Source organism: Felis catus, chromosome D3, assembly GCF_018350175.1.
Source record: "Felis catus isolate Fca126 chromosome D3, F.catus_Fca126_mat1.0, whole genome shotgun sequence".
NCBI lineage: Eukaryota > Metazoa > Chordata > Mammalia > Carnivora > Felidae > Felis > Felis catus.
The window spans coordinates 484,473-504,199 of record NC_058379.1 but is presented as its reverse complement, the minus strand read 5'-3'; the positions used below and the strand labels follow the sequence as shown (position 1 = coordinate 504,199).

Below are 19,727 nucleotides of genomic sequence, written 5' to 3'. Positions count from 1 at the left end.
CTCACCAGGCCCGAGGCGGGCACCGTCACTGGCTGACGTCACACATCAGAACACAGACCACTCACGAGCTGGGCCGCTCAGGACAGAGCCGGGACTCGGGCCCCGTGCTGCCTCCAGCTCCCCGCTCCGCTCAGAGCCAGGCACAAGCTCACCTGATGTCCGAGGACTCGCTGTCCGCGTCTGACAGCTCCAGCAGGTCCTCCGAACTGCCCTCCTCATCAGAGAAAGACCTTCTGACTTTGGGCTGCAGCATGTCTTGAGTGATCTTGTTCCTGGCAGCCATGCTCCGCACGTCTTCCTCGCTGCGACTCTTGTCTGGAATTCAAAGGACATGGCTCTGCTGGCCGAGGGGCCCCTGGAGAGACACCCCGCCGTCTCCTGGAGCTGGGCGGGCTCCCCACTTGCCTGGGTGCTGGAGAAGGTACGCCTCCACCAGGTTGTTCAGGATGTGGTTTTTACAGATCCTCTCCACCGGACAGCGGCAGGTGGGGCAGAAGGCGGAGCGCTCCATCCAGCCTGAGTAGCAGGCGGCACAGAAGGTGTGCATGCAGGGCTGCAGGCTGAGGGCACAAGGACAGGTCTTCAGACGCCCCCCACGGAGCACTTGCAGGTGGAGCCTCTGTCTGCCAAGCCGCGGCAGCCCCCCGGATGCCAGGGCACACGGGGCATGGCCTGCCTGGAGCCTGAGAGGCAGGGGCCCTAGTTCATGCTGCGTCTTTCCCAGAGGAGGATGTGGCCTCACTCGGGCTGAGGGTCGGTTACAAATTAGCCACCCACCAAGCTCACTTGATCCAGCAGAGACTAGAACCCATGCTTCTCGGTGTGGATGGTGGGCAGAGGCGGGGGGGGGGGGGGGGTGGGGAACACCTGCCCTGCGTACAGTGCCCACTGGTGGCAGCATCTGCACGCTCCGCTGACTGGGAGTGTCGTCTGCCTTCCATAAGCCAGGTGAGAAACAGTTCCCGTGCAAGAACAGCTTTCACCCTAAACTACTTTAATTTGGTCCTTGTTAATTAAAAGGAACCAGAAGTGACCATCCGTATTCTGAGAGGGATGGTCAAGCAGGCTGTGACTCCAGGAATATGAGGAACCGGGACACCGAACGCCAAAAAGGCCTGCATTTAAGTGGAGACTCGGACAGGCTCTCATTCTTAAGTCCCCACAGAAAAGCCGTGAGAGGGCTGTCCCCAAGCCGCTCCTGGGGGCCTCATCTGGGGGCACTCCCTCTGTGCCGACGACGCCCCCTCAAAGCTCAGCACGGTTCTCCCGTTCTGCGTCCGAGGCGCGCCAGGCCTCTTGGGTCGGTCGTGACGGGTGCGGACCGAGGCAACTGTCACCTCGCCTCGCAGGCTCTTCTACAGCCGTAGGTACCACGGCCAGGTTCTCGGCGCGGTGGCCACACGAGCGGAACGACGGCAGCGCCCCGAGCCGAGCCGCACCGGATGCGGCCCGGAGGCCTGCTTGCCGGGGGCCGCTCCCCATCCCCGCCGCCACCCCACGACACCCCCGCGAGCCCCCCGCGGCGAGCGCACCTCACGCAGTCGTGCAGCAAGTCCTGGCAGATGATGCACGTGAGTGTCTCCTCCATCTTGTCTGGCTTCACGGCCTCGGGTCTGACGCCCCCGAGGGCGGTGTGGGCGTCGCTACACTGGTCCGCAACCAGCAACTGCAGGCTCAGCTCGGCCTCCCCCTCTGCGAGAAAGGGGCACATGCCCACCATCAACCAAGGAAGAAACAGACACCGGGTCTTTTTTGTTTTAGGAACATCTTAACCTGTGGACAGAAGACACAGCCCTCACTGCTGTGTGTAGTTTATTTTTTTAAGTTTATTTATTTTGAGAGAGAGCATGTGGCTGGGGGAGGGGCAGAAAGACAGGGAGAATCCCAAGGGGGGGGGGAGAGAGAGGGGGGGAGAGGGGGGGAGAGAGAGAGAGAGAGAGAGAGAGAGAGAGAGGAGAGGGAGAAGGAGAGCGAGCGAGAGAGGGGAGAGAGAGAGAGCCCCCCCACCGCTCTCGTTCTCCCCGCCCCCCAAGCAAGCTCTGTGCTCAGAGTGTGGAACCCGACATGGGACTCAAGCCGAAGCGTGGTGAGATCATGACCTGAGCCGAAGTTGGACGCAGAACGGACTGAACCACCCAGGCACCCCTGTTTGTATTTTAAAGAAGGCCTAAAGTAAGTCCCAAGTTCCAGTACCCTTAAGTTTTGGTTTAGAAGAACAAAGGCATAAAAAGAAGCATTCAGGATACATGGTTAAAAGATTAAGGTGGCTTGTCACACGATATTTGTGTATAATCATCGTTTTTGTTTAAACAAAAAACATGACTTGTGTATGTCCTGGAAAATATAGACTCTCCGACGTTACCAAGAGCTTTTAACTTTTTTTTTTTCCTTTTCTTCTGCTGGTGTTCTATAGTGCTCCTAGATTAATTTTTATTTTTAATGAAAGAAATACTTGCACACAATTTACAAAATCAAGTATTAAGAGGGCACCAGCCCTCTGCCCTGGCCTGTCCTCACCTCCAACCTCCCTCCTCTGAGGAAACTACTTTCATGTTTTTGGGTGTTTCTCCTGGCGTGGACCTCCAGGTTTCTGAACTGTAATGCTCTGTTGAGGCTGACTGACTTTAGACACCGTCCATCTCCCGACATCTATTCAGATAGAGAAGGATTCTGCCCCCTGGCCCCATTCACTATATTATCGTAACACAATTGTTAGTTTGGTATATTGTATTTGTTAGTTCCGTGCATCGTATTTACGTTACTATGCTTAGGTAAATACTCACTGCTGAGTCAAACAGTACACCAAAATTAAGTTTTCTTCCTTCTACAATTTTTCATTTTTGCTAGAGTAAAAAAATGGCCTCATTTGATACTTACTTTTTTACGTACTGTTGATTTTTTTTCGACACCCTCCTCAAGCCAGTCGCTTCAATTTTCCACTCAACACATCCAATATCCTCGTCTCCTTCCCCGAGGCCTGCCCTCCCTCCCAGAGCCCCCCGGCCTCACTGCTCCAACCGCAGGCTGCTCTCAGGCCTACAGCACAGCCACTGTCCCATGACATGTTCCCAAGTATCTTTTACAATCCTTTTAACTTTGGCTTTTTAAGGGCAGATTTTTCTCTAAGTCACCTTTCTTTTTTCAAATCATTATTACTTTGAGACAGAGCACACATGCACAAGCAGGGGCGGGGCGGGGGGACGGAGGACCCAAAGTGGGCTCTGTGCTACCAGCAGGGAGCCCCATGCAGGGCTCGAACCCACCAACCGTGAGATCATGACCTGAGCCACAGTTGGACACCTGACCAACTAGGCCACCCAGGTGCATATTCTTAAAAACCGATAGTCATGTCAAGACAGAACTGCAACTCAGAACGCACTGCTTCCAGACCATCAGCATAACCAGATAATAAATAGGGTTCAACCCCGATGCTGTCAAAAGGAAAAAAAGGCTCACATTGCCATTTTGAAAATGCTGAGGCATCCGCTTCCACAGAAGGGGAGGCCCCGTCAGGAGCAGCTCAACAGCTCTCAAGGGCCAGAGATACACAAAACGGTGAGACTCTGACCTGCTTTCATTCTCTTCGTGACAGGCTCCAAATCCTCTTGGTCCCGGGACCCTGGCAGAGAGAAGGGTGCTCCTTCTCTGTCTGGGAGAGCCGAAGGGAAGGTGGGGATTTCATCATTTGCCACAGACGGACCACATTCTTTTGGGGAGACGCCTGCATCTCTGAAGTCTGCAAGAGGGACAAACAAGACAGGTTTATTTTTTAATTTGAGAGAGAGAGAGAGAGAGAACGTCAGCGGGGGAGAGCGGCAGAGGGAGAGACAAAGAATCTCAAGCAGGCTCCATGCTCAGCCCAACACAGGGCTTGATCCCACAACCCTGGGATCTTGACCTGAGTCGAAATCAAGAGTTGGATGCCTAACAGCTGAGCCACGCAGGCGCCCCAACAAGAAAAGTTCTGATTCGTGCAGCCTGGAAGCAGAGGGTACGGCAGGTAAACCACCACAGATTCAAACCAGGCCTAGGTGTTCCAAGATGCCATATTCTCAGTAATACACGCTTACAGAAACACTCGGCTCACACTTCTGAAGTGCACACGTGCCCACTACTGGGCTCGGGGGAGCTGGGCCAGCAGCACACCCACTGGGAAAGAAACGCAGAGGTGTCTGTGACCGGGGTGGCGGTGCCGGGGTCAGCTGTGGGACATTTGGTCTAAGACAGGGCCAATCCGTGTGCTAGCGGCCCCATAACATTCCCTGTGCTCTGAGCAGCACTGGCACAGAGGGACACACAGGCCTCTCAGGAGAAGGACGCAGCAGGCTTCAGATTACAAGGAGACGGAAGCCAGACAGGGATGCTGCGTGTGAACTATTTCCCAAGGAGTCACGAATTTAAACGAGCCTGGCAGAAAGGTTAAGGAGACTTTCTAATAACCTTTATCTTAATCAAGACCTAGTGTGTAACACCATACTATAGTACATATCCGGTCTATAATACTCAAGTGTTGTTACTTTGAAAAAGAAACTGCCCTACAGCAGCCAAACAAAAGAAGTTAGTAAAATTGTTTGGGGAGCAAATCAGCTCGTACAGCAAAGGGAGAAAAGAGGGAGCTTCCTGGGCTGGCTGCTGGCTCTGGTTCTCACTCCCACCACGGTCTCAAGGACTTTCTATGCTCAGTCAAGCTTCTCACTCCAGAATGAAGATGATGATGATGGTACTCTCCGACAGACAAAGGGTGAGGATTCATCTGAAACTTATGAAATAAGCTGGCACCAACCCTCACATTTAGGAGGCTGGTTATTTTGTTAGTATGTATACACTGAGGCATGCAGATAGAAAAATTTCCCCAACATTACACAATGGGAGGGAAGCTTTCCATCGGATTTGCTTACCGCAAGATTTTGTTTAAGCTTTTATTTGTTAATTGCACAATATATAAACACACTGCCCTTTCACGGTGGAATCAACAATTGTATGCATACACAGACACAAGTCACATTTTCTTTATCCATCCATCCATCGAGGGACACTTAGGTTGTTTCCAAGTCTTTGGCCTTTGTGAATAGTCTGCAATGAACATGGGGTGCAGACATCTCTTGGAGACAGTGATTTCAATGCCTCTGGATATATATCCAGGAGTAAGGTTACTGGACCAAATGGTCGTTCTATTTTTAAAATCTTTTTTTGTTTTGTTTTGTTTTGAGAGAGAGCATGCACGAGTAGGGGAGGGGCAAAGAGGGGGTGAGAGAATTTTTGCTTTTTTTTTAATGTTTATTTATTTTTGAGAAAAAGAAAATCAGAGTGCGAGCAGGGGAGAGGAAAAGAGAGAGGGAGACACAGAATCTGAAGCAGATTCTAGGCTCTGAGCTGTCAGCACAGAGCCTGATGTGGGGTTTGAACCACGAACTGTGAGATCACGACCTGAGCCAAAGTCAGACACTTAACTGACTAAGCCACACAGGCACTCCTAAATTTTTTTTAATGGTTGGATTTGACTTATTTTTTTAAATTTTTCTTTTACATTTATTTATTTTTGAGAGACAGAGAGAAACAGAGAATGAGCAGGGGAGGGGCAGAGAGAAAGGGAGACACAGAATCAGGAGCAGGCTCCAGGCTCTGAGCTGTCAGCACAGAGCCCGACATGGGGCTCGAGCCCACAAACCGCGAGATCGTGACCTGAGCTGAAGTCGGACGCTTAACCGACTGAGCCACCCAGGTGCCCCCAATTGACTTTTTATTTTTAATTATTTTTTAAATGTTTATTTTTGGGGTGCCTGGGTGGCTCAGTCGGTTGGGCACCCGACTTCGGCTCAGGTCATGATCTCAGTTTGTGGGTTCGAGCCCCGTGTCGGGCTCTGTGCTGACAGCTTGGAGCCTGGAGCCTGCTTTGGGTTCTGTGTCTCCCTCTCTCTCTGCTCTTCCCCTGCTCACGTGCTCTTTAAATGTTTATTTTTGAGAGAGAGAGAGCGGAGGAGGGGCAGAGAGAGAGCGGACAGAGGCTCGGAAGCAGGCTCCATGCTGCGAGCATGGAGCCTGATATGGGGCTCAAACCCACGAACCGAGAGATTATGACCCTTAACCGACTGAGACATCCAGGCGACCCCATTGACTGTTTTTTTTTAATTGTGGTTTTTGCCTTTGTATCACGTATAAAGAAAAATTCCCCCAAATTATATAAATAATCACCTTTGTTTTCATCAGGCACTATTGTGGTTTACATTCAAACCCATCTTGAAGTAGTTTGTTGTAATGGATGAGGGACAAAACTACCTTTATTTTCTTTCAAATGTTAATCACTTCTGCTCATTAAACAACCCAGTTTTGCTCGTGGCTTTGAACTGCCATATTCATTGCTAAATTCTTACACGCTTGGACCGTTATACTTTATTTATCTACATATTTTTTCTGCGGCCAGTGTCAAATGTTTTTTTAGTCCTTTAATTTTATAACAACATGTTAACGTTACATGGACTTGTTCACATTATTTCTAAAAGTGTCGACGGGTGCCTGGGTGGTTCAGTTGCTTAACTGTCTGACTCTTGATTAGGGCTCAGGTTATGATCTCACAGTTTGTGGGTTCGAACCCCGCATTGAGCTCTGTGCACTGACAGTGGGGAGCCTGCTTGGTACTCTCTGTCTCCCTCTCTCTCTGCCACTCCCTGCTCGTGCTCTATCAAAATAAATAAATAAACATGAAAAAATTTTTAATTATAGGTTACTCTAGATGAGTCTTGAAAACATGATGCTCAGTGAAAACAGAACACACAAAAGGCCACAGAGTATAGGATTCCAATTCTTACTACTTAAAAAATTTTTTAATGTTTATTCATTTCTGAGACAGAGCTCGAGTAGGGGAGGGGCAGAGAGAGGGAGACACAGAATCTGAAGCAGGCTCCAGGCGCTGAGCTGCCAGAACAGAGCCCGACATGGGGCTCCAACTCACAAACCGTGAGATCATGGCCTGAGCTAAGTCGGATGCTTAACCGACTTGAGCCACCTAGGCGCCCCATGATTCTGATTCTATGAAATGTCCAGAACAGGCAAAACCACAGAGACAGAATGCAGATCAGTGGTTGCCGAGGGAGAGCAGTGACTGTTTATGATATGTTCTGGGGTTATGATATGTTCTGGAATCACACAGCAGTATGAATATAGTAAAAACCCCTGAAGTGTACACTTCGCCCGGGTGATTTTTATGGCAGGTGAGTTATGTCCCAATAAAACTATAAAAATCCCAGGAAATCTCTGACCTTCAGCATTTCTATCGGGGGTGGGAGAAAACAATATTTACTAGTACAGAAATCCTGCTGAGAGCCCGATGCCTGATGTCACCTCTGACTTCCTTAGTGGCTTATGTGACAACACAAGTCAGAGTCAGTGACTGAAGAGCAACGCAGCTACCACTCTGAGACCCCCATCTCACCAGGGCTGAAGGGAGGCGCTTGCCCCGCAGAGGTGGGCTCCGTGGAAGAGGTAGAGGCCGTGGGGAAGAGGTCCGAGGTCGACGTCGATGGCTGTGGTTCCTCAAAGCACGCCTGAGTGGTGGGCGATGACGGCAGGACCTGGGGATCGTCACCTTGCCCTGCACCTGAGGTATCTTTGGTCACGTGGAACACATTCTCTTTATTAGCTTCTGTGAGCACAACAGGAGCAGAAGGAGCGTAGAGTCAGGGCTCAGGAGGAGCACCACTACCTCAGGCAGGACTTTCCAGCAGATGAAAAGGCTTTGCCAGTAAGAATCAGCAGCCCTTACCACGCACCCACTCCTCTGTCACAGTCTCACTTACCAAAGGGGTCTTGTGTGATGCCTTGCTTTTCATGCAGAGACTCGTAGAGGTATGCCACGTCTGAAAGGAAACCAAGCAGATCAGAACAGTGTCCTCACGTACCAGCAGGGCTCCTTCCCTCTTCTCCTTTCTGTCACTTCAGTCCCTTTGTCGTTGTTGACTATGTTGACTTACCAGCTACTGACAACACTACCCAGTTTAAGGAATTTCAAAATAAGCGAACCAAAGCATCTTCACCAACTTTAAAATAAATAAGCCTCCGGGAAAAAAACGTCCTGAGCCAGAAGGCAGACGCAGGGAAGAGAAAACGATGAGTAGATAATGAATCTGTGCTTTGCCGGTCATTTCAAACCACCGGAAGGAGAAGACACAAGGCCCTGCCACGGGGCCAGGGGCTGGCCTTGACAATGCTACAGACAGCCTGAGCTTATCTGCCTCCTCCTGCCAGTTTGGGGGTAACCTTCCAAAAACTCTCCCAACTCTCCTTGTCCTGTTTCGTTCTTCTTCCCCAAACACAGACACTCAGATCTGGAAAAGCCTAAAGGGGATCGTCAGGCCTCTGTTGTCTCCTGTAAGGTCTCCAAAAGCAGTCATGAGTGGCCTTCAGCCCCTTATTCTAGGTCTTCCTCCCCACAACTCAGATTATCTTCTGCTATGTAACCCAGCCCATCCCTGTTCACTTCTCCTTGCCATTTTGAAATGCAAGACTCATGAGCATTGTGGTATTTGTGAAGAATGGCCGGGGCTCACAGTGCAAGGTCAACACTCCCACTCTTCAACAGGACTCACACCAAGAATCTACATAAAGGGGAGCCCGGGTGGCTCAGGCAGCTGAGCATCCGACTTCAGCTCAGGTCATGATCTCACGGTTCATGGGTTCGAGCCCCACGTCGGGTTCTGTGCTGACAGCTCAGAGCCTGGAGCCTGCTTCACATCCTGTGCCTCCCTCTCTCTCTGCCCCTTCCCTGCTTGTGCTCTCTCTCAAAAATAAATAAACCTTAAAAAAAAAAGTCTCCATAAAGAACAAAGAAAATGTAGCTAACACTAACAGTCTGAAGGGAAATACCTGCTTCAGCAGACTCACTTTGACGAAGATTTCCAGCTGTGACCAGACTTCCCCACCATACACCACCCGAGGCCCACCCTGTACATTCCCTCTCTTACTGTATTCTGGCTCATTCTTCCTATACACCAAGTAGATGACATCCCCAGTCTGCAAAGGACAAGTCTGCTTCTTAACAACCTTCAGCTTGTTAATTACTGTTCCATTGGTGCTGCAGAGACAACAAAAATGCAATTTATCCTACGTACAATAACTTGGGAGTTAAAATTTTCTTTTTCTACCACCACTTAGAAAGAAGTTCAATATTACGCCTTCGAAAATGTAAAATACTCCCAAGAATGACGTAAACATGTAACGAGGCACATGTGCCAGTGCCACCCTACAGTTCTCCTGAGAGAAAGCTTGCCTGCTGCCCCCTTACTGACAGTCTGACCGTGCTTCAACATTTCTGCTTGCCCAACAGCACATCTTCTGTCCTCTGCCGGCCTCTGGAGGACCCTGGACTTCTACCAGCAGCTCCGATTTCCAGCTTCCCCCCGCTTCTGCACTTAGCTCTGTCCACTCATCTACCCTTCCCTCCCAGCAGGCCAGCTCATCCCTCAGATGGGCACTGACACCCTTAAAAGATGGGTTCTGAGCAGAAGCAAATGAATTCGAGGCTCTGGGCTGGAAGATGGTGTGGTCCCTCGGTCGGGAGGTCACTCCAGTCCGTCAGGGAGCACACCACCAGGTGGAAGAGGCGGGGGCTGCAGAGGGCACAGGCGGGAGCCTAAGCCAGACGGGACTGGAAGGGCTTCCCTGAGGAGAAACCCGAGTAGAGACCCAACAGAAAATCACAAGTGTACGAACAGTGTACGAGACAAGAACAAAAGTCAGCAACTAAACAAACTGACCCAGCTTCAGGCGTTCGAACCACCCATGTCTTAACTCTATGGTTTCACACCTAAGGCCTCCGGTGGTGAAGAGGCTTTATTTTTACAACTGAGCAGACTTCTACTCCTTCAGTGTTCTGGAAAGGGCCAGAAAGTAAGCAGTTCAGGCTGTACGGTCACACGGTCTCTGTCCCAACTCCTGGGCTCTGCCGCTGACACACGAGAGCAGCCGCACACAGGATGTAGTCGAGAGAGTGGCCGTGTCCCAGCGAAACCTCACGTACAAACACTGGTGGTGCCGCCACAGCCAGCCAGAGCCTGTGCTGCCAGGGCCCTCCGCACTCCACTCTCGTGCTCTTTCTAACCACAGGAGCCCGACTTTGCTCTTCTGCTCAAACCCCCGATGACCTGTCACTGCTCTCGGGCTAAAGTCCAGGCTCCCTAGTGTGAACACCAGGGCCTTCCCGCTCCGGTCTAACTTCCCTGCCTTCCCACTCACTGCTCCTCGGCACACAGGGCCTGCTCGCGCCTCAGGGCCTCTGCACCTGCAGTTCCTGCTGCCCGTGTGAAGAATGGACACCCTCTCCCCTCCAGGCACCTCAGCCAAGGAACGCAGGAGCCTCTAGAAGCTGGAAAAGCTGGGGAACGGATTCTCCCCTAAAGCCTCCAGAAGGAGCCGGCCCTGCTGACACCTTGATTTGGTTAATCCAATGAGACCTGAGTGAGACTTTGTACATTCAGCACTAGAAGGTCATAGCTTTGCGTGCTTTGAAGCCACTGAGTTTGTGGTAATTTGTTACAAGAGCCCCAAGAAGCCAATATAGTCATACAGCCAGCATTGGAAAGCCAGGATCTGCTGCCTGAGGACAACTCTAGAATCAGTGCTACGTTATCCTACATTGGGCTGGGAAATAAGGAACTTGATCTGCTACGTACCAGAATAGGAAAGGAGCATCAGTTCATCCTCATAAACCTAATTTCTAGTCTTTCATCCCTAACATTGTAGTTACCAAACAATCTCGTAGCACTTGACCTTCACAAAAACAAAAATTCATCTGGTTGGGAAAGGCATATTCTCAACGTACTGCTGGAAGGCCATCTGCTACTTGTCCTGGGTTTAAAATAGGCACATTCTGACACAGCGTTCCTTCCTATGAATTTATCCCAAGAAAATAATCAGACACGAATGCAAAGCATTTTGGAAGAGAAGAGTCGCAGCGTTGTTTATAATAAGAAAAAGTCAAAATAATAAATCTCCACCAATAAAGGAACTGACAGGTAAGTTATTATAAAATAATAATGAAATAGACAAGATAAATCTAGATGTACCAAATGTAAGCTCGCCATAAATAAAAGTGAAAAAAAAAAAAAGGATACAACGTACATAGTAAAACCTCCTTAATACAAAATAAACACATACGAATTTCTAGTGGGCTAGTAGGATTTGGCAAAGCTTTTCACTTTTACCTACTCCTTATGTTGTGTAACAATTTTTTAAAAAGAAAAGATTTTTTTGATTTGGAGGAAAAAAGTCTAATTCGAATAGGTTTGCAACTAGAAGGTTATCACTGCCTTTTAAGTCCTTTTTCAGAGATATTTTTGCTTTAATTTGAATATATTCAAGAAGCATCATAGACATGAAAGAGTTACTGGAAACCAGAAAATATATTTCCTAATAACCTGGAAACTAGTGAACTACTGTGTTAACAGAAAATAATCCCTTGTTTCTTCTCTGTAGCCACCGGCTTCAAGACAAGAAAGAGATTACCTGGTATCTTCCAGCGACACCTGACCAGATTTTTCATCCACAATAATTTTACAGTGATCTCCAGAGACCAGTTTATTGCCAGGGAATGAAAGATCACAACCTAAAACAGAGAGGGATACATTGGATGTGACCGTGGGGACTGTGCACAAAAGTGCCCTTTGCTTAATCAAAGCACGTGGTTGAAAATCAGGACCCATGGTATATGCACGGTGGGAGACAACCTAATCAAGTAAGATAGGAAGCAATTTTTTAAAAAGCATTTATGTATTAATCCAAAGTAAAGAGACAGGGACTGTCTTGAACCTTTCTGACTCCCCATTACCTAGAGGATACCCCCATAACACCTCTGGCTTCTTGGTGACAATTTTACAACATGCACATATGTGCAGCTACCCTGATAAAAGCAGAAGTTTAAAAAAACTAAGGGGCTTAGTTACGTAATTCTTCATCTTATGTCAGTCCTTAATTTCTTTTCCGTGTAATCTAAGGTTTCAAAAATCATCACAAAATTGAAGCGAGGACCAAGACTCACAGAAAACATGACTGAGCAAATTACAGACACATGAACACGCTTGAGAAAATTTAAAACAGAAGGTGGATGCATCTACACACAATGATCTGAATACAGTCATTATATCCTCATTAAATGCAAGGGGGAAATCCTTAAATACTGTGTTCTCTCCTTAAACCAGAGGAATAAAAGTTTTCAGGAGTTTTTACTATCTAATCGTGAATTTGCTTATAAGACATTTATACTATAGCTACTAAGGTTTATAGCTTTATTTTTAATAAGTAAAAACGGGAAGCAATATAAGTAAGTGTCCATCAACTGGTGGTGAATTAAAAAACAAACTGTGGGGAAAAAAACAAACTGTGGTACATCCAAACAGTGGACTACTACACAGCATCAAACAGAAATACATTACTGAAACACAAAACAGCCTAAAATGAATCTCAAAAGGATTATGTCAGAGAAAAGAAGCCATACACAGACTATGGTGGAATATTGTGTGATTCCACTTAGGTGACATTCTGGAAAGGCAGAATGACAGGGATAGAAATTAGACAGATGGCTGCCAGAGCTAGGGGTGAGAGGAGGGGGCTGATCCAAAGGACCACCAGGGAACTTTCTGGGGTGATGGAAATGTTCTGCACCGGACTGCAGTAGTGATTCCATTTCTCAACACTCACTCAACACCTATAACGGGATGAATTTTACCATATGTGAACTACACCTCCCTAAACCTCAAGTAGTAGAAATCTTATTTGCACGTTTTATATTATGGGAAGTGCTTTGCTACATTTACGCAGGGTCAACTTCCCCTATGCTCAGGATCTTCCCAGCATACTGGGCACAAGAAGCAGGACAGTTTCTTTGCAGCCCCAGACCTAGCCCTAGTGACCGTGCCACTGGGATGGGATTTTAACAAGCTTCTCCACACCAAGAACATGAGCTTTCTAATTTGGATCCAAGATACTCGTGCTAAGTTCTATTCTTGGCATCTGCCCTGTATGTAATTCACTTGGTTAAATCTGTCACATGGCTGGTGCACACTGCTCCCACTCCCCGAGGATGGGAAGCTCCCTGGGAAACACAGGTCAACTCAGCTCTGCCTTTATCCTCGGAATAATGCCTTATATGTAGCAGGCACACTACTGTTTTAAAATAAGTATAACCACGTTCTACAACTCTTAAGGAATGTTTGTGTCTCCCCCAAATTCCCATGTTAAAGGCCTGAACCCCCATATGACTGTAGGGACAGGGCCTGTAAGGAGGAATAAAGGTTAAATGAAATCACTAGGACTGATGCCCTTATAAGAGAAGGAAGTGGAAGAGACACCAACGTTGTGTGTGGCCTGTGAGGATGAGGAAGTCTACAATCCAGGACAAAGACTCAGCAAGAAACAAATTGACTAGCACCTTAATCTTGGACTTCTTGCACTTAACGACTGTGAAAAATAAATTTCTGTTCCTTAAGCTTCCTGGTCTGTAGTGTTTTGTTATAGCAGCCTGAGCAGACCAACAGGGCAACTTCTATTTCCCCGGAGAGCTCAATACATTCACCAAAAGGTCGTCTTTTTTTTTTTTTTTTTTTCAACGTTTATTTATTTTTGGGACAGAGAGAGACAGAGCATGAATGGGGGAGGGGCAGAGAGAGAGGGAGACACAGAATCGGAAACAGGCTCCAGGCTCTGAGCCATCAGCCCAGAGCCCGACGTGGGGCTCGAACTCACGGACCGCGAGATCGTGACCTGGCTGAAGTCGGACGCTTAACCGACTGCACCACCCAGGCGCCCCAAGGTCTTCTTTTTAAGATTAATTCAACAACCCCTTTTTGCTCCTCGTATTAACATGTAAAATGATATATAATACTGTGTTGTAATAACAATGGTTAATGTTATTTGCTAACTCTAAGCCAGGCTCCTTTAAGCATTTCCCACATTTGATCTCAATTATCCTTCAGGAACTCTAGGAAGGACGTACAAAGGAGGTACAAAGTCCTTAGTCCAGACCAAAGAAGCTCTTCACCAAATTTCCTATTACCTCAATTAAAAGCAATTAGGGCGCCTGGGTGGCTCAGGTCATGATCTCACAGTTCGTGAGTTCGAGCCCCACATCGGGCTCTGTGCTGACAGCTGGGAGCCTGGAGCCTACTTCAGATTCTATGTCTCCCTCTCTCTCTAGCTCTTCCTCTCTCTCTCTCGCAAAAATAAATAAACATTTAAAAAAAAATTTTAAAAAAAAGCAATTAATGCATTTCCCAAAACTTTCCAAGGACATGTAAATACATTCAAAATTGTAAACAAAACAAAAAAAACCCTCTAACTTGATATTGGGATTTAAGACTACCAAAACAACAACAAAACCAGGTGCAGGTACATCATTAGGGGTAAAATAAAACCAAAACATAATTGCTTTTATTTTATTCTATTATCCTCATCTTATTTTTTTATCATAGTATTTAGCCTTTTTTTAGTATACGTGCTGCCGAAGCGAGCACTACTTAGCCTTTTTTTTAATTCCAGTATAGTTAACCGAGAAAAAAATACTTGCTTTTCAACAAACTTTCACATTCTCCCTTTTTTACAATATAAAGTCAGAAACAAAAAAATAGACTCTTAACCACTGCTGGTCACCAGAGGGGCAGTGGGTGGGGGCTGGGGGAACTAGGTGATGGGGATCCAGGAACCCACTTCCGGTGATGAGCACTGAGTAACGTACAAAATCGTTGGATCACTATATTTTACACCTGAAACTAAACATTCTATGCCAACTGCACTGGAATTTAAAAAAAAAAAAATTAAAAATATGCAAAATCATAGAGATGATTTCTTAACTTTCAGACAAAATACATTTTGTTGACTGGACCAGTGCACTTCTGTCCCTGTAGGAAAGCTACAAGGGATGGCCACTTAGGAGTTTAGAGGCAGTTAAGAGTGAAGGGTGACCACCCTTTCCCACCTAGCTGCCAGACTTTGTCCGTTCCAGCATCCCAGGCTCATTCAATCAACGAATATTTGAGCAGCTCTGTTCTATAAACTGGGACTTGAGATGTTTTTCAATGTAGCCACCTACAGGCTATAAATTTCCCCCTGAACACTGCTTCGGCTGCATCCTGTAAATTTTGGCAGATTACACTTTCATTTTCATTCATTTCAAGGTATTTTCTAATTTCCCTTGTGATTTCTTTTTGGGCCCATTGGTTGTTTACGTGCGTTGTTTAATTTCCAGGCTGAATTTTGCAATGTTCTGTTACTGACTTCAATCTCATCCCATGGAGGTCGGAGAAGATGCTTCCTGCAGTCATGAACTTGAAAAGACTGCATTCTAATACCCGGGGCAGCTTAAGTCAATGCACCTACTTCATAAAGTTGTAATGAGAATTAAATAATCTGCAGGAAGCACTGAGAAGTGACCTGGCGGAACGGTAAGTGAATAAACTGCAGCTCTCACAGGAAAAACTAGAAAGCACAGTGGGCCCCGCCCAGGGGCCTCCCACCGCCTGGGGAACAGTCTCGCCCGGCTCCCGGCCCCCGGCCCTGGTTCTCCCCCCCCACCCCCGGTCCGCACCTCTTCTGCGCCCGATGGTCCACTCGGGTTTCCTCAGGAGCACGTGCGGCTCGCCCTCGCCGGCGCCCAAGCGGAGGAGTCTCCCCCACGGCTGCTGCTGCGGCGGCTGCGGGCCTTCCCCGGGCTGCTCCATCGGATTCACATCTGACGGGACCCGGAAGCGCGGGTGAGGCTCTCGGACCGCGAAAACAGGGGCTGCGGCCCCGCCGCTCCGCCCCGCGGCCCTCCCGGCCTCGGCGCCCACGCCACGCCGCCGCCGCGGGCCGGACCCCCGCCTCCTCCGGCCGCGGCCGCGTTCCGCCCGCCGACCCGCCACAGCCCCGCGCGGTCCGCTTACCCCCCAACGCGCGCCGAACCCGGAACCGGCCGCGCCGCCGCCGCCGCTGTCAACAGACATCGCGGATCCCTCAGCTGATCCGCCGGGCGGGGCCGGCGGCGTCCGTGCCCTGCGATTGGCTGGCGGTGGCGCCCACCGAGCGCGGCGGCTAGAGCGGAAGCGGGAGCGGCCACCGAGAGTGGGAGTGTGGGGGCCAGCGGAGCGTGCGCAGACGGGAGACTGCGGGCCCGAGCGCCTTGTTTGGTGATGGCCGGGACGTCTTCGTCTGCGGAGACCCGGGAAGTAACTGCGGTCGGCGCCATGTTAAGTCGGGGCAAAAGGGACGGCGTCACTTGGGGGTTGGGCGCCGGAAGCAAATTCTCGAAGCCGCGTGGGACGTGCGGGCGGCGTTTAAGTGCTCGCAGCGACACTCCGCCTGGCTGACGGGAGATGAGTGACGAGATAAATGGGAACTTTCGGATGCCGGTTTCCGCCCGTTGGGGAGCGAAGACCGGGAAGTCGGGCAGTGCGCCGGGAGAGCGCGGCCGAGTGACAGCGCCTCCGTGGTTGGGCGGCCGGGGTGCGAGGGGCGGTGCCGCCTTCCCGGAGGTGGCGGCCTGCGGCATTCCCGGGCCCCCGAGGTCGGCTCCCGCCTCGGGAAGAGAACACACGTCAGTACTACCGTCAACAGAAATCCGAAAGGCGGGGCAACGGCGGCGGGCGCCCCGGGAAGGGAGCCTGTAAGTTAAGGGAGTGGCGGAGAAATAGTTCACGGTATTCCCCTCTCTGTCATTTAAATCTTACATAATTTGTAATGTTTCCTTTTTTTTTTTTTTAATCTACTACCGTTTCTCTTAAGTAAAAAAGGTCAATATTCTCTGAGGTATTTTGTGGGCGCTGAGGTCTCTGCTTGCTGTCGAGCCCCTGGCACTGGGACCGCTTTCGGGGTCCCCAGCCGCGTGCCCCAGGCAGACCCTTAGCGGAACTGGGTGGACGCTGAGCCAAGTGAATAGTTCCCAAGCTTCTGGGGTGACGGGTTCCAGGACTATGGAGACAGAAGAGGTCGGGACGAAGGTACCTGTCCCCTTAGGCTTAGTAAAGTGCGTCTGCCCTGCTGGTCTCAGATTCCGGACAAAGGAAAGGCCAGAATTTAAAATTCTTAAGAAATCTGGTTTGGGGGCGCCTGGGTGGCTCCGTCGCTGGAGTGTGGGACTCTTGATTTCAGTTCAGGTCATGACCCGCCCCCGGCCCCCACTCACCCTCTCTCCTTCTCTCTTAAAAAGAAAAAGAAAAAAAATTGGTTTGGATGTAAAAATAGCAAAACACAGCACCCTATTGGACTCTTTGTTGGAGACGGCATAGACCTGGCTAACCAAGCCTTGTTGTGCAAGATCCTAAGTGTTCTAGCCCCGGCAGCATCTCAGCTTTGCATGGCTGTCAACTCAGCAGTGAAACTCTTACCCAGATGCTTGACATTCTGATCTTTCTCTAATTCCAACAGAACACGTTTCGAGTTATTTATTAATTCCTTCAAATGATTTAATGTTATCCTGTACAAAACAGATTGAGGCCAACCAATAGCGATTACTCACTTGTTTCTGTTTTGAGGATGTAACCCAGGGAAATGAAGGGTGTTTTTCATCTTAAATGGACGTACTTCACCAGGGAACGTCTTATGGACTTATTTAACATATGTGCTACGTTGAGTATATACAAGTATGTATAAAAAAAAAAAAGGATTCAGAGTTCAAAAATAAAAATTCTAGTGATATCAAAACGTATGCACAAGCAGGTGTGCCCTTTCCTAACTGGAGGGGACGGTGAGCAGCAACACAAAAGCAGGAACAACAGCAGATACGTCAGCTGTCATCTTCGGTAGATGGCAAAATGCTCTAAAACGCCACCCATCCCCGGAAGCCTAATATCAGCCAGGCAGGAGCTTATCTAAACGCCACGTAAAGTACAAGTTTCTGGTCACCTACAACATGTTTCACCTTTCAACTGCTATAATGTTGAGGACGACCTGAAAAACTTGTCGTAACAGTGGAATATAACTGCAATATGGAAACACCTTTTTTTTTTTTTTTAATGTTCATATTTGGGGGAGAGAGAGAGAGACAGAGCGCAAGGAGGTGGAGACAGAATCTGAAGCAGGCTCCAGGCTCTGAGCTGTCAGCACAGAGCCCGAGGCGGGGCTCGAACTCACAGACCACAAGATCATGACCTGAGCTGAAGTCGGTCACTTAACCGACTGAGCCACCCACGCGCCCCTGGAAACACCTCTTTTAACGTTACAGGAAAATGCATCCAGAAAGGTCCAACCTGGAAAATCGTGGATATTCCTCAAATCTGGCAGACTTGGTCCTGAATGACAGCACACTTCCTCTACCCCATGGCATCCAACCCAAAAAGCAGGCAGGGGCAACTGGGGTGGAGTGATGGGCCGGAGAATGAAAGGAAGCACAGTTTCCAAAAGCAAAGTGCTACAGGTGGAAAGCATGCCTGGAAGATAAAGCCACAGAACCCATGAAAATCGGAGCCAGGGCACCTCATATGGATAAGAATTTTCCTGCAGCAATCTTACCCCTAATGTCAAGGACACTTGAGACAGTCCGATTCTTTGCTTTGTTCCCCTTAACATTAAATCATGAGCCTTTTCCATGTTTTGAAATGTCCACGAAACATACATTTTAAGAGCTGCCTAATATTCCACTGGAAGGGTGTACAATAATTTAACAGTTTCCTTACTGTGTGGCATTTAGGATGTTGCCATATTGTCAGTGTAATAAACCCTATTCCATCAAAGTTCTCATACAAGGTCTTTGAGTGTATGCTGGGTTAAATCTTTAGGACAGATTACTAGAAATGGAATTACACTTCATAAAAAACTGGATATTTTCAAGGCTGTGAATACACATTATGAAACTGCTTTTCAGGATGGTTGTGAGAATTCGCAATTTCACTAACAGTGTAGAAAAGCACCCACCAAATATTTAATATTTGGCTTTTGTTAGAAAAAATTTTTTTAAGTTTATTTTTGAGAGAGAAAGAGCACAAGGAGGGGAGGGGCAGAGAGAGAGAGAATCCCAAGCAGGCTCTGTGCTGTCAGCACAGTGCCTGACATGAGGCTCAATCTCATAAACTGCAAGGTCATGACCTGAACCAAAATCAAGAGTCAGACGCGTAAGTGACTGAGCCACCCAGACACCCCAGAAAATATTTTTAAATTAATGTTTCACATTAAGATTATATGGTCATTTCATACAGAGTTCTTTGCCTAAAAAGATGAAACTAGATTATTTTACATGGTTGGTTTCAGTTTCAAACATTAATTTGTATTCATGTTAGTAATCTAGCAGGAAACAGGACTTTAAAAATTTATAGGGGCACCTGGGTGGTTTAGTCGGTTAAACATCTGACTTTTGCATTTGGCTCAGGTCATAATCTCATGGTTGTGAGATCAAGCCCTGTGTCAGGCTCTGTGCTGAGTGTGGAGCCTGCTTGGGATTCTCTCTCTGCCCCTCCCCCTTCCTCTCTCTCAAAATAAATAAATAAACATTAAAAAAAAGACTGTAGGGGCGCCTGGGTGGCTCAGCGGTTAAGCGACCGACTTTGGCTCAGGTCATGATCTCGAAGTCCGTGAGTTCGAGCCCGCGTCGGGCTCTGTGCTGACCGCTCGGAGCCTGGAGCCTGTTTCAGATTCTGTGTCTCCCTCTCTCTGACCCTCCCTCGTTCATGCTCTGTCTCTCTCTGTCTCAAAAATAAATAAACGTTAAAAAAAAATTTAATAAAAAAAAAGACTGTAAAAAATTGTGATTTGGGACACCTTCAATTAGAAGGTCT

General features: G+C 48.3%; 1 protein-coding gene and 2 long non-coding RNA genes across 6 annotated transcripts in view; 2 read left to right on the top strand and 1 right to left on the bottom strand.

Moving 5' to 3' along the window:
- The window catches only part of CHFR (checkpoint with forkhead and ring finger domains), a 28,194-nt gene extending 11,510 nt beyond the window's left edge, over positions 1–16,684 (bottom strand). The window contains exons 1-10 of one of the 3 annotated variants that reach the window (XM_023241220.2): positions 15,906–16,048; positions 15,569–15,712; positions 11,497–11,596; positions 8,958–9,067; positions 7,794–7,853; positions 7,430–7,639; positions 3,569–3,736; positions 1,533–1,692; positions 406–560; positions 153–315 (exon numbers count right to left, since the gene is read on the bottom strand). In XM_023241220.2, the coding sequence (XP_023096988.1) occupies positions 153–315; positions 406–560; positions 1,533–1,692; positions 3,569–3,736; positions 7,430–7,639; positions 7,794–7,853; positions 8,958–9,067; positions 11,497–11,596; positions 15,569–15,701 (1,259 nt within the window). In that variant the 5' untranslated portion in view covers positions 15,702–15,712; positions 15,906–16,048. Of the gene's footprint in view, positions 1–152; positions 316–405; positions 561–1,532; positions 1,693–3,568; positions 3,737–7,429; positions 7,640–7,793; positions 7,854–8,957; positions 9,068–11,496; positions 11,597–15,568; positions 15,713–15,905 lie in introns of all 3 variants that reach the window. The other 2 variants (XM_045041392.1, XM_023241219.2) reach the window with 2 other exon arrangements.
- Positions 9,067–14,020, top strand: LOC111557249. 2 transcript variants are annotated; one of them, XR_002737106.2, is made up of 4 exons: positions 9,067–11,006; positions 11,467–11,725; positions 11,985–13,567; positions 13,799–14,020. It is a non-coding gene; the product is annotated as an uncharacterized LOC111557249 (long non-coding RNA). The 2 variants fall into 2 exon arrangements; XR_006587845.1 differs by having other exon boundaries at positions 11,467–13,567.
- On the top strand, positions 16,519–18,689 carry LOC111557250. Its single transcript, XR_002737107.1, has 2 exons — positions 16,519–16,624; positions 18,182–18,689. It is a non-coding gene; the product is annotated as an uncharacterized LOC111557250 (long non-coding RNA).
- Positions 18,690–19,727: the final 1,038 nt, after the last annotated feature.